At 34.5% G+C, this 14,806-nt stretch overlaps 2 protein-coding genes across 3 annotated transcripts in view; one reads left to right on the forward strand and one right to left on the reverse strand.

Annotated features, from left to right (window-relative positions):
* Window positions 1-14,806, forward strand: part of LOC110259269 (olfactory receptor 4C46-like) — a 949,087-nt gene that overhangs the window by 712,202 nt on the left and 222,079 nt on the right. The gene's annotated exons all lie outside the window — the stretch shown is intronic.
* LOC100516851 (olfactory receptor 4C11) lies at window positions 9,655-10,587 on the reverse strand. Its single transcript, XM_021085472.2, has one exon. The coding sequence runs from the start codon at window positions 10,585-10,587 to the stop codon at window positions 9,655-9,657; it is 933 nt and encodes a 310-aa protein (XP_020941131.2).

Genomic DNA, 14,806 nt, shown 5'->3' on the forward strand with positions numbered 1-14,806 from the left:
AAGACAAAAAAAAAAAAAAAAAAAAAAAAAAAAGAAAAAAAGAAATCCAGGGAGTACCAGAAAGTGATGATAATAATGAAAAATGTTTCTAATAGATTAGTAATGCTATCTCAGTTTGTGGTGTCTAGAATTTACAATAATGTTGAAATCCCAATAGCTATAGGATATACAGGGAAACATTTTCACATTTTCAGTAATTTTTTTAAAAAATAAGAATTTCAAGCTAAATCTGTGCAATTATATTTGAGAATAATTACTGAAAATGATAGTTTTAATCAGAGGCAGCAATGCTCATATCAGACAATATAAAATTTAAAATATTCTATAAAAAAAGACAAAGGAGGGAATTATTTAATGATAAAGGATTCATACAAGAAGATATTATAATCATTAATATTTCTGCACCCAATTTAGGAGCACCTAAATATATCAAGCAGGTATTAACAGACTTAAAGGTAGAAATTGAAAATAATACAGTAATAGTAATGGACTTAAATTGGAAGAATTAATATTGTTACAATATCCATACTATCCGGAGTTCCTGTTGTGGCTCAGTGGTTAACGAATCTGACTAGGAACCATGCAGTTGTGGGCTCGATCCCTGGCCTCGCTCAGTGGGTTAAGGATCTGGTGTTGCCGTGAGCTGTGGTGTAGGTCGCAGATGTGGCTCAGATCCCGTGTTGCTGTGGCTCTGGTGTAGACCAGTGGCTACAGCTCCATTTAGCCCCCTAGCCTGGGAACTTCCACATGCCGTGAGTGTGGCCCTAAAATGACAAAAGACAAAAAAAAAATGCATACTATCCAAAGCAATATACAGATTGAATGCAATCACTATCAAAATACCCATGACAGTTTTCAAACAACTAGAACAAATAATCCTAAAATTTATATGCAACCATGAAGTTTCCGAGTTGATGAAACAACGTTAAGAAAAAATAACAAAGTTAGAAGTATCATTCTTCTTGACTTCAAACTATACTACAAAGCTTGTGTAATCAAAACTGTATGGTACTGACATAAAAACAGACAGATGAACCAGTGGAACTGAATAGAGAACCGAGAAATAAACCCACATACTTATTGTCAATTAATCTATGGCAAGGGGAGCAAGAATATACAATAGAAGAAATAGAATCCTTCAGAAAGTGGTGCTGGAAAAACTGCATAGCTACCTGTAAAATAATGAAAGTAGGACATTCTCTAACACTATATATACAAAGAAGCTCAAAGTGGATTAAATGTAAGACCTGAATCCATATCTAGAAGAGGACATAGGCAGAACACTGTTTGGCATAAATTTCAGCAGTATTTTTGAATCTGTCTCCAAGGCAATAGAAATAAAAGCAAAAATAAACAAATGTGGCCTGTTTAAGGCTTTTTCACAGCAAAGGAAATCATCAACAAAACAAAAAAGTAACCGAATGATTGGGAGGAAACACTTGTAAATAATATGACTGATAAGGGTTAATGTCTAAAATATATAAACAGCTCATACAACTCAATATAAAACAAACAACCACGTTAAAAAATAGGCAGAAGCTCTGAATAGACTTTTTTTTTCTCCAGAGACATACAGATGGCCATAGGCACATGCAAAGGTACTCGACATCATTAGTCATAGAGAAATTCAAATCAGAACTGCAATGAGATATCATCTTATACCTATCAGAATGGCTTTCATCAAAAAGAACAAAAATAACAAGTGTTGGCAAGTATATAGAGAAAAGGGAAGTCTTGTTTGCTGTTGGTGTGAATATAAATTGGTTCAGCCACTATGAGAAATAGCGTGGCAGTTCTTCAAATGCTAAAATAGAATTAGCATATGATTCACTAAGTCCGTTCCTGAGTATATAACTGCAGAAAACTGAAATACCATTTATACCTGCACCCCCAATATTCATAGCAGCATTATTTACAATTGCCAAGATATGAAAACAATCTAAGTATCCATTAATGGATGAATGGATAAATAATACATGTATTCACATACACACACACGCACACACACACACGCACACACAGGAATACTATTCAGCCATAAAAATGAAATTTTGCCATTTGTAACAACATGGATGGACTTGGAGAGTGTTGTGCTAAGTGAAATAAGTCATATAGAGAAAGATAAATACTGTATTATATAACTTATATGTGGAACCTAAAAAAACTATATGTGTTGTCTCATCATTGTTATATTTGCAATAACCTAACAAAATATGATGTTGTTAATCTTTCCATACACTTATTTTTCATCAATATGTTTTCTTTGGTGATATGTCTAGACTAATCATCTGCCCATTTTTTTAAAAATTGGATTGCTAGTTTTCTTGTTGCTCTTAACTGTTCTTTGTACATTTTGGTTATGGGTCCTTTGTCAGATATGTGTTTTGGTACAATTGCTTTCAGTCTGTGGCTAGTATTTTCATTTTCTTAACAGTGTCTCTTGCAGAGCAGAGATAATTGATTTTAATGAAGTGCAGCTTAATACTTTTTTCAATTATGGGTGTAAACATAGCATATTTATAGATTTTTTTTTAGTTGTTTTTTCAGTGCTGCACCTGCAGCTTATGAATGTTCCCAGACTAGGGGTCGAATTGAAGCTGTAGCCACTGGCAACATGGGATCCGAGCTGCATTTGTGACCTACACCACAGCTCACCACAACGCTGGATCCTTAACCTACTGAGCAAGGCCAGGGATAGAACCTGCGCCATAATGAGTACTAATCAGATTCGTTTCCATTGAGCCATGATGGGAATTTGTATAGATTTTTATTCTTGGCAGAGTTTTAAAGTTCACAGCAAATTTTGTGGAAAATGCAGAGTACCCATGAACCTTTTGCCTCCCCGCTCTTCACACACAAAACCTCTCCCTGCATCAACATTGACACATCATAATCAGCCACAGTCCATAGGTTACGTTCAGGGTTCACTCCTAGTATGGTACACCCCATAGGTTTGGATCTGTGTATAATGACAGGTAACCACCATTATGATATCATACGCAATAATTTCAGTGCTTTAAAGTCCTCTGTGTTCTGCCTATTCATCCCTCTTATTAAACTTAATAAAGGGAAGCCCCACTAAACTGGGGTTCGGAAGCAAGAAGGGGGAGCTCTCATACATATACTGTCAACGCAGATCCCAACAGAAAGAGATGTGGCTTGTATCTCTGGTGGGATGTGATACTTCACTGCCACCAGGAGGAAGAATGTATCCTTGCCTGGCAACACCTCAGACGACAAGAGACTTAAATTCAGGTGACAAAAGCCACTGGAGTCAAGCTCCCAGTGTCCTCCAGTGAACTTGTTTATAACAGCCTCTCCTAACTGCCCCTTTGCTATAAAAGAGTGTCGTCTTCTTTGCTTTACAGGTTTACATGTGGTTCATGGGAGTTACATGTTTCTAATTGCAGTTCTTCCCTGTTCCTGAATAAACCTGTTTTACTGGTGAAATAACTGGCTCTTTTATTATTTTCAGTTAACACCTCCCTCTGTCCAACTCCTGCCAAGCACTGATCTCTTTATTTTATTCCTTTTTTTTTTCCTTTTCAGAATCTTACATAGTTGGAATCCTACAGTATGTTGCCTTTTCAGATTGTCCTCTTTCATTTCAGTAGTATGCATTTTAAAATCCCTTTGTGTCTTTTCATGGATAGATAGTGCTTTTAAAATTTTTTTAGTGCTCAATAATATTTCATCATGGGAAAGCACGGTTCATTTACCTTTGCACATATTGAAGAACATCTTGATTGAGTCCAAATCTTAGTAATTATGAATTAATGTTTCTGTAAATACCTGTGTACAGGTTTTCGTGAAACATAAGTTTTCAATTCATTTGCGTAAATACTGTGTTGTGAGATTGTTGGGTTTATATAGGTTAGGTTTTGTAAAACACAAAAGCGTCTTTCTGTGTGGCTATTCCATTTTGTATTTTGATAGGCAATGCATGAGATTTTCAGTTGCTCTATATGCTTGCTAGTGTTGTAGTGTTTCCGATGTGGCTGTTTATAGGTGCCTGGTGTCATCTTTTTTATAGGTGCATAGGTGCATCTTGTTTTAGTTGCAATTTTTTAATGGCATTTGATGTTGATTATCTTTTTCTATCTTATTTTCCTCTCTATATATTCCTTTTTATATCTGAAGACATTGTTTTTTGAGAGAAAATAATTCTTTTAAATATTTACTTATTCTATAAAGTTTTTATTGTGATAAAAATACTTGAGAAACACCCACTTAATAACTTTAAATTACACAACAGAATAATATTAACCATAAGTACGTTTTATACTCACTCTGGAACTTATTCATCTTCTGTAATTAAAAATTTTCCCTGGTCCTGGCAACTGCCATCATGCTATCTGTTTGTATGAGTTTGACTCTTGTGTATACTTCCTATAAGTAGACTCATACAGTATTTGTCCCTGTCGATCTGTCTTATTTCACTTGGCGTAATGTTGACCAGGTTCATCCAAGTTTTGCGTATGGGAAGATTTCCTTTTTAAAAGACTATATAATATTCCATTGTATGTATATACCATCTTTTCTTTATCATTTCCTCTTTCAATAAACAGGTTGTTTTCATAAGTTGGATATTGGGAACAATGCTACAGTAAAGATGCGAGTGTAGTTATCTCTTTGCATTCCTGATATCAATACATTTGGATATATAGATCCAGAAGTGAAAATTTGTATCACATGGCAATTCTAGTTTCAATTTTTTGAGGAACAGCCATGCAGCTTTTCTTAGGGGTTGCATTATTTTACATCATCCTGAGCAGCATACAGGTTTTCCAGTTTGTCCATGTATGTGCCAACACTTGCTATCTTTGTTATTTTGGTAAATACATCCTACTCAGTGGGAGATGATATCTCATTGTGGTTTCGATTACATTTCCCTGATAATTAGTGATGTTGATCACGTATGCCAGTTGACAATCTTTGTGTCTTCTTTGGAGAAATGTCTGTTCAAGTCCTCTTTTCATTTATCAATCGGGTTGTTAATTCTTTCCTATTGATTTGTAGGAATTTATTGTATGTTATATTTTCTGTCTTAATATTTTATTGTGTATGTGATTGCAAATAGTTTCTCCCATCATAGGCTGGTTGTTCACCATGTATAAGCTTTCCTTTGCTGTGCTTAGTGATGTTGTCTCACTTGTCTAACTTTGATTATTTTACTTGTGCTTTTTTGTCTTTTCCAGAAATCATTGACAAGCTTAGTGTTGTTAAGTTTTTCATCTCTGTTTTTATCAAGGAATTTTACAATTCCAGTTCCTCCATTAAAATTTTTAATTCATTTTAAATTGATTGTGTATATGATGTAACATAAGGGTACACTTTCTTTCATATGGTTTGGTTATCCAGTTTCTCAACTTACTTGTTCCAGAGACTCTCCTTTCTCCACTGTATATTCTTAGTTTGCATCAAGGAACTGTTGAGAGTATATACTTGGGTTTTGGGGGTCCCTATTCTGTGCCTTTGGTCTATACGTTTGTCTTTTATGGCAGTATCATCCCATTTTAATCACTGTAGCTTTTTAATGTATTTTGAGATTAGGAAGTGTGATTCTTCCAGATTTATTTTTCTCAATAGAAATTTGTCCAATTGGAGAAAATTGTGGTTCCATGTGAATTTTAGAATTGTTTTTATTTCTGTAAATAACAGCCATTGCCAGAGTTCCCTGGTGATCTAGTGGTTAAGGATAAAATATGGGCTGTGGCTCATATTTTAATCTCTGGCCTTGGAATCTGCATAACATAGGCATGCCCCCTAATCTTTGACACGAACTCTTTCAGCCTTTTTTTAGGACAGAAAATCCTACCCAAAACTTTGAAAATGTATGTTTTGCATTTACATATATAAGATACATCAATCGTAAAATCTAAATTTATTTTGCTTTTATTAGAGAGCAAACTTACTTATAAAATTATGTCCTCTTCTATGATTATTAACATTGAATGATCCATGAAATTGGTATGCTAAAAAAGAAAGAAAGTGGGAGTTCCCCAGTGATGCAATGGCTTAATGATCCATTATTGTCACTGCAGTGGCTTAGGGAACTTCCCCATGCCTCAGGCACAGCAAAAGACAGGAGGGAGAGAGAGAGAAAGTAAAGAAAGAAGAGAAAAAGATATAAGAACTTTTTAGATACACATTTATAAAAGTATTGAAGTCTCTCATGTGGAATTTTCATAATGTAACATTCAAATTAATGTTTGCAACATTATAATAATGCTCAAGATTTTAAAAAACTATTTGCACAAGGAAATATTGCATATTCATTAAATGTGTATTTATGTGCATTTATACTAGGGTAAACTATAGAATATTTGAAGATATTAATATATGTGTTAATAAAAGATGTACTTACAGTGAATTTGTATAAAAATCCAAATAAAATATTTTTGAACATGGTAATGAGAAATTGAGATTTCTCTTGATAATATAACTTTTTTGATAGACTATTTTAAAGGAATAATTGTAGGCTTACAGAAAAATTACCAAAGAAAAAAATACATGGAATTTCCGTCTAAGCTCTTTGTCACCTTCACCAATATACTGTTTACTGACAACAATTATGTAATACATTTGTTACAAATGATGAATCAATATTAATCCATTTTTACTAAAGTTTGTAGTTTACAATTGGTTTTACTCTTTGTGTTGTGGAATTTTATGGGTTTTGTGTCAACATCTTGTACCAAAGTGGGATATGTGTTACAATCAATGAATCTAGCTGATACGCTATTATCACCTAAGGACCACAGATAAAATGAAGGTTTACTTTTGGAGTTGTAATTCTATGAATTTTGTCCTATATGTAGTGACACGTATCCACATTCTAGTATCATGTACAATAATTTCACTGTCTTAAAAATCCATTGTGCTCTGGCTCTTCATCTCTCTCCTCCACAACCCCTGTTAACCACAAATCTTTATACTGTCTCCACTGTTCTTGCCTTTTCCAGAAGGTCCTATAGGTGGAATCATATGAGATGTAGCCTTTCGCATTGGTTTCTTTGCAAAGTAATATGCATTGAGGTTTCTTCCATGTCTTTTTAATGGCTTGGTAAGTTTCTTTGCAGCGCTCATTAATATTCCATTTTACAGTTTATCTACCCACTCGCTTACTGCAGAGCACCTTGATTGGCTCCTGGGTTTCACAGTTATGAATTAGAGCGGCTGTAAACAATTGTGCGCAATTTTTTGGTGTGGACATGACTTTTAACTCCTTTGGGTAAAGACTGTGTTGTGTGATTACTGCATTGTATGATACGAATATGCTTAGTTTTGTAAAAACCTCCGTAGTTTCTTCAAACATGACTGTACCATTTTACATTCTCACCAGATGGATGAGTATCTGTTTCATCACATTGTCACAGATATTTGATGTTGTGTTTGTAATTTGGCTTTTTAATAGGTTTATAGTTGTATCTTGATGTTTTAATTTGCAGGTCTTTAATGACATATGATGTTGATCATCTTTTCATGTCATCTATATATTTTATTTTTAATATTTTAGTATGTTTTAATTTTTATAGTATTATTTCAGTGAGAACTCATTTTTATTTTAGTATTTTATTTTAGTGAGAAATTTATAGTATTTTAATTTTATTTTATAGTATTTTTATTTTAGTAAGACCTGCCCTCTTGACAATCTTTGAAGTACACAGTGCACTATGGTTAACTACAGTGTTTTAAAGCATATTTTTAGAATTTACTGATCTTGTGTAACTGATATTAAATATCCATTGAAGACAATTCTCCATTTTTCCTTCCATGCAAAACCTGACAACAACCGTTCTGTTGTCTCTTTCTGGGTCTATTTTGTGTATCTCATATAAGTGGACTCATGTAATAAAACTTCTACTTCATTTCCCCAGGTTTAATTTGACCAAAAGTATTCTTGAATCACACAAAACTTCCATTATTTTGTCCTGTGTATCTTCTTTTACTTCTATTTTCAATCTTTTTTTTTTAATTTTATCTTTTAGGTTATTTATTTTCTCATCTACCTCCTACTTTTAATTATTCATCTGAAATGAAAATCAGCATGAAAGCCTATAGTGAATGTGGTGTGTGTGTGTGCGCTTATCATGCTGGAGTTATAGAGGAATCTATTAGGTAAGTTTATAATAGATTATGACATTTCCATTCTGTGTTAACTATATGGACCTCCTCATGCATCACATGCCAACTTTGGGACACTAGTGCAGAAACTGAGCTTTGAAATATCCCAGAAAGCAAAGAAATGTGAGAACACTGAAATCTCATGTTATTTTATTTTATTTATTTATTTATTTTAGGGCTACACCTGTGGCATATGTAAGTTCCCAAGTTAGGGGTCGGGTTGGAGCTGTAGCTGCCAGCCTACACCACAGCCACAGCAACACAGAATCCAATATGCATCTGCAACCTACACCACAGCTCATGGCAATCATTGCTGGATCCTTAACCCACTGAGCAAGGTCAGGGATTGAACCTGCGTGCTCATGGATGCTAGTCAGATTCATTTCCTCTGAGCCACAACAGGAACTCCTTCATGTTATTTTAGTAATGAATTTATTCTAAAATAATTTTTGACAGGAGGTAATGATGGTTTTGGTAAGGTTTTACAAATAAGATAACAATGTTAAAAATGAAGTGGTATCTTCATTTTTTATAAAGGTAAAAGTTCATGATGTAACCATTGACATGCAAATCCCAGGTTCAAGTGTTAATATGATCTGCCTGCTCTGGCCACCAAATTGTATTGGCAATTACAACATATGAAGCTAGATGACCTCTTTGTTGGGCAAGTACAGAGGAAAAAAATAACTTCCTGCTGTGTATTGGATTTTCTACATTTTTTTTCCTTCAAACCACATTCTACCTCCCTGTACTTCAATCTCAGAAAATATGTTGCATTTCTCCTGTATTTTTAAGTTTGTTTAAGTCTTGACAACAGAAATTATTTTACTTCCTAACTTCCTAGAGTTATTGAACTCTATCACTGTAGCTCCTATACACCAATCACACATAGAGCTAAATATCTCAAGTCCTTTGTAACACACACACACACACATAATGACTGTTATCTTAATAGTCAAAGAGAACAATAGTAAAACTTTAAAAATATCATTATATAAAAAAATTTGATTCAATAGTGTGGAACTGTTTTAAAATAAAATAATTATATAATGAAATGAAGTGATTGATTCACAGGGTTAGTTCCCTTGCTCCAGAAGTGCTCAAGAGAAGGCAGTTTACCTGCTTAGAAAGGTGGTATAGCAGGAATTACAGATTACAGAGTACTAGCTGTACTTTATTTATGGATGATCATGTAATTAAATAGTTTTGATTGTATAAAAGTTATTTTTTATGTAATCAGAGTCTAGGCTGTTTTGTAGGTGTATTTCACAATCAGCAATGCCAGAATTGAACTCTCAGGAAAAGAATGAGTCAGGCTGAACATGCTAGGGAAACTATGAATCTGAGGGCAGAAGCATAGAGAAAAGAAGGAAAATCTGTTACATTTTAATAGATGTTGTGGGGGAGTCAATATCTGTCATATATATCTCTATCTATCTGTCTGTCTGTCTGTCTATCTATCTATCATCTATCTATCTATCTAGAGGTGGTCAAACGGTGACTCAATAAGTAAACAAAGCTCTTAATTCATCTTTTGCTTTCAGAGGTAATTCTGACATGCCATAATTTCCTCATGGCATTTTTCACTTCTGCATTCCTCAGTGTGTAGATGAGTGGATTGAGGAAGGGTGTTCCAATGGTATAAAATACTGCCACCATCTTGTCCATGGGGAAAGTGGTTGGGGGGCGTGTGTACATGAATATACATGGACCGAAGAATAAGATGACTACAATGATATGGGAAGTACAAGTGGAGAGGGCTTTTTTCCTCCCTTCTGCACTGTGGTTTCTCAGAGAATGCAGGATAATGAAGTATGAGATCATCAGAATTACAAAACTGCTGGAGCAAATAGCTCCACTGTTAGACACCAAGAGCAGGTTGATCATGTAAGTGTCCATGCAGGCAAGTTTCAACAAGGGCTGCAAATCACAGCAATAGTGATCAATCAGATTGGGGCCACAGAAAGGCAGTCTCAAGGCCAAGATAATCTGAGCCATAGAATGTATAAAAGACCCTATCCATGCCAGAACAATCAGGATGATGCAGACCTGGCGCCTCATGATGGTTGGGTAATGCAGTGGCTTGCGGATGGCCATGTAGCGATCAACAGCCATGAGGATCAGGACAAAGATCTCCATGCAGCCAAATATATGTAATGCAAAGACTTGAGTCATGCACCCATTGTAAGATATGATTTTCTTTGCAGACAGAGAATCCACAATGAGTCTAGGGGCTATGGAAGTTGAAAAGCAGGTATCGGCAATGGACAAATAAAACAGGAAGAAGTACATTGGGCTCCCGAGTGTTTGGCTGGACCTGATGGTCACAATAATAAGCAGATTGCCCACCAGAGTTCCCATATAGAAAATGAAGAAGATTACAAACACTATTTTCTGTCTCATAGGATCCTGTGTCAATCCTAACAATACAAACTCAGTGACACTATTATTTGGCTGCATTGTTTCAGTCAAAATGGAGAAGGGGCAGGTTAGAAATAGTGAATCTGCAAAGGGAAAAAGAAATGACATGAATACCACATTTAAAGTTCAAATACATATACCTTATCATGAAAGTGCCACTTTCCAATTGGTAATCTTTTACCTTATGTAGTATTTTCTGAATAAAATTGAAACCATACTTTTTATTCAATCTATTTAATGGATTGCTTATGAAACAATGAAGTATATACATAACAAAAAATAAATAGTTCCTTAAATATAGTAAACACTAATTAGGGTAGAGTGTTGCATAAATAGAAAAAACGTATGCCTCACCCTAATATGATTTACATTACTTAAATTGTTAATACAGTTATAAATACTTTCTGGTAAATGTTATAAACATTTGAGGGGGGAGTACAGGAGAGATGGGAGAGGGAGAAGGGAGGGAGAGAGAAGTGAAATAAACACAGTTTTAGCAGTGAAAATCCACTCAAATTGTCCAGTCAATAATGAGATTTAATCCTTTGCCTTTGACTAAGTTTCTTTTTGCTTTACCTCGCAAACATTTTTAGTTGTTTACAGTTATGAATTCAGTTTATATCGTTAAACTTTACACTTTTAAATTTATAACATGTTGTCTAAAGTTAGATTCTTCCCCTTATTCATTATTTTTTGAGGCTTTCAACATATTTTATTGACACAAGGAGATGATAAGACTAAAATGAAGGGTAAATAGAGTGATAACATTTGCCATAAATGTGAATATTCTTTCAAATTTTATTCATGTGAAGCACCAGGAAATTTAGAAAAAGAACTCAGGAAGCTCCAAGGTATAGTTGAAACTTTTCAATAGAATCCTTTGGATCTATATTCTTCAGTGTCCTATAGCCTGACTTCAGTAAGAGAAGGTAGGAATAAAAAGAATTATTATTTATCCACATAAAGTAAATATAGGCATTATTTTATGTACCTCATCACAAATATTTTCCAAATAATAGCACAGGTGAAAGCATAAGTGTCAAGCTGATAAAATACATATATAACATATATACCAGATAAAAGCATAATTTCCTCAAGCATAAATGGATTTCAAGGGCCAATCTTTTAAAACACGGCACAGAGGAATGTGAGCAAAAGAACTGATCCTGAAAGAAAACCTTATTAAAATTAAGCATGTGAAAAGAAGTTAAATTTCATCCTAATTAAGTATATGCAAATTTAAATCACAATCAGATACCTTTTCACCTACCAGATTAACAAAGTGATCTTCTGATAAATATCTAAGTATGGTTGAAAATTTCTATGGGAAGCAATCTCACATTTTTGGTAGGAATTTAATCTCATAGGGAGTGATTTCCAGCACTGATGATATTACAGCCACATATAGACATAGGTCTAGTGATTCTCTTTGCTGCAGATGATCTCACTCATAGACACAAAATAGTCACTACAGCCCCTTCCATGGTAACAAAAAGTAGGAAATTGTTTCAATGCCTATCAGAAGAAAGCTGAATAAATGAGGGATAGTACTTTATACAATCATTTTAAAAATATTTTTTAATTGAAGTATAATTGATTTACAATGTTCCTTCAATTTCTGTTGTACAGCAAAGTGACCCACTCATACATACATGTACTTTCTTTTTTTCAAATACTATCTTCCATCATGTTCTAAGATGATGGGACTAGTTCCCTGTGCTGTACAGTAGGACTCCATTGCTTATCTGTCCCAAATGTAACAGTTTACATCTACTAACCCCAAACTCCCCCTTTATCCCAATCACTAACAAAAATGAATTAGATACATATGCAGTGATTTCTAAAATATGTTGTAGAGTGAGTGAGTTAAAAACTGTGTGGGTTTCTAACATTTGTTAATAACAGAATAATATATATCACATATAGGTATATGCTTATATAAATTGATTTCATTTACAAGAACACCAAAATAGCATAAAACTTGTGGTCTTTAGTTGGGAAAATTGCATCTTGTTATCAGAGCTGGGAGGATGACCTGTGTTTTAAGCTATTCCCTTTGGTAATATTTGAAAATATGTCATGATTATGCTGCATTAAAAATAAAAAAATCCGATCTTAGAAAGTGACTTCTCAGTAATATTGACATATTACAGATCCAGAAAGTCAATGAAAAAATTAAAAGTGTTTCCCTAGATACAATTCAATAGTTACTGACACTATTCTATACTTACTTGTTGTTAAGGGACACGTGTGTCCTGCTGTATCTGCAGAAAAATCATAATGTTCACGGAACATTTCCACAAACATTCAAACAGTTTATCTTTTTGGCTGTCTCTCTTACCACATCTTCCAAGAGAAGTGCCCATTTCCATCAGGGGCTCTGGTGCACAATTATATTTCCATCAACCTGAGATTGTAAAGCACTACTAAAAAATTCCCTAAACTTTCCCTGATTCCACAAGTGCCTTTAATGTATTAGGTGTGCACTGTGACATTTGTTAAATTTATTTTCTCCAAATAATAAATGTAGTCAAATGAATTCTAAATACAAATCTTACCAGTTTTGATGGGAGGTTATGTAGAAGTTAGGCTCTTCAGTGGAAGCCCAGATCTCTTTGATCTCACAAAGAGCCTAGGTTCCGACCTGAGTGCCAAAAGGCAGACCAAATTGATCTCAGATGCATCCCACACTTTCTGAAATCCACAGTCATGCAAGATTTTGACAGGGAGGTGCTTCTCTTTTGCCCTTCCTGGAAGAGTATTTAAGAGTGGGTGATGCAAAATAGAGGAGTCTGGGGATGGTCATTCCCTAAAGTGTGCTTTTGCTTCCAATTAAGAAACATAAGTCAGATATGATAAAGAACTTAACCTTCAATATAAGTTATTGGAATATGGAAAAAAAGGTGGTCTCTTCTTACAGTTAAAGTTGTAAAGTTGTTCATTTGTGCTATAAATCACATATTTGGGTTATAATTTTTTTTTTTTAGGGCTATACCCATGGCATATAGAAGTTCCCAGGCTAGGGGTTCAATTGGAGCTGCAGCTGCCGGCCAATGCCACAGCCGCAGCAACTCAGGATCCAAGCTGCATCAGTGACCTACACCACAGTTCATGGGAACGCCAGATCCTTGATCCACTGAGCAAGGTCAGGGATCAAACCTACATCCTCGTGGATACTAGTTGGATCTGTTTCTGCTGCACCACAACGGGAACTCCTAGGTTACAATTTTTTTTTTTTTAAAGGATGATTATCTGTGTCCAAGTCTTGGTTTATGATACCATTCTTCAATAAAATAAATTAGAGCCTTTTAAAGAAACGGCTGCTTATAGGCCTGGGGCAGGGAATGTACAAGATGAACTGGAGCATCTCGTGCTAGAACATATAAAAGATCTCACACACACACTCAGATTCACATACACACACACACACATGCACTCAGACGCAAAATATCGCATCTTTTTTTATCCATTAATCTTTTGATGGACACTTAGGTTGTTTCCATATCTTGGCTATTGTGAATAATGCTGCAGTAAACATGGAAAGGCAGATATCTATTTAATTTCCTTTGGATGTATACTCTTGTGTTGGAAAACTGGATCATATGGCAGTTAGATTTTTAATTTTTTGAGGAAGCTACATGCTGATTTTAAAAGGGGCTGCATCACTTTATAGTTGTACCAATAGTTCACATGGGTTCCCTTTTTACTGCATCCCCACCAACACTTGTTATTTCTCATCCTTTATGATGGCCATTCTGACAGGTGAGAGGTTGCTATCTCATTGTGATTTTCATTTTCATTTTCCTGATGATTATGGGTGTTGAACATCATTTTATGTCTTTGTTGGCCATTTGGACATCTTTGACAAAAATGTCTATTCAGTTCCTCTGCCCACTTTTTTTTTGGCTTGTTTGTTATTGGGCTATTGAGTTCATATAGTTTAGGCATCAATATTTATTAGATATATGGTTTCTCTCATTTCATAGATTATTTATTTATTTATTTGGTTGTTTCTCATGCTGTGCTAAAGCTTTGTAGTTGATATAACCCCATCTATTGATTTTTGCTTTTGTTGCTTGTGTTTTAATATCACATCAAAAAACTCATCGCCAACACCAAGGTCTAGGAGCTTCTTTCCTATATTTACTTGGAGAGGTTTATGGTAATATGTCTATTTTAAGTCTTTAGTCCCTTTAGAATTAACTTTTGTGAGTTGTGTAAAATAGGGACCAATTTTATTTTTCTGTATGTGGTTATC

Source organism: Sus scrofa, chromosome 2 (assembly GCF_054392235.1).
Source record: "Sus scrofa isolate SSC_HxYL_T2T_F1_AM1 chromosome 2, Sscrofa_HxYL_maternal_Yorkshire_Landrace_v2.0, whole genome shotgun sequence".
Lineage (NCBI taxonomy): Eukaryota > Metazoa > Chordata > Mammalia > Artiodactyla > Suidae > Sus > Sus scrofa.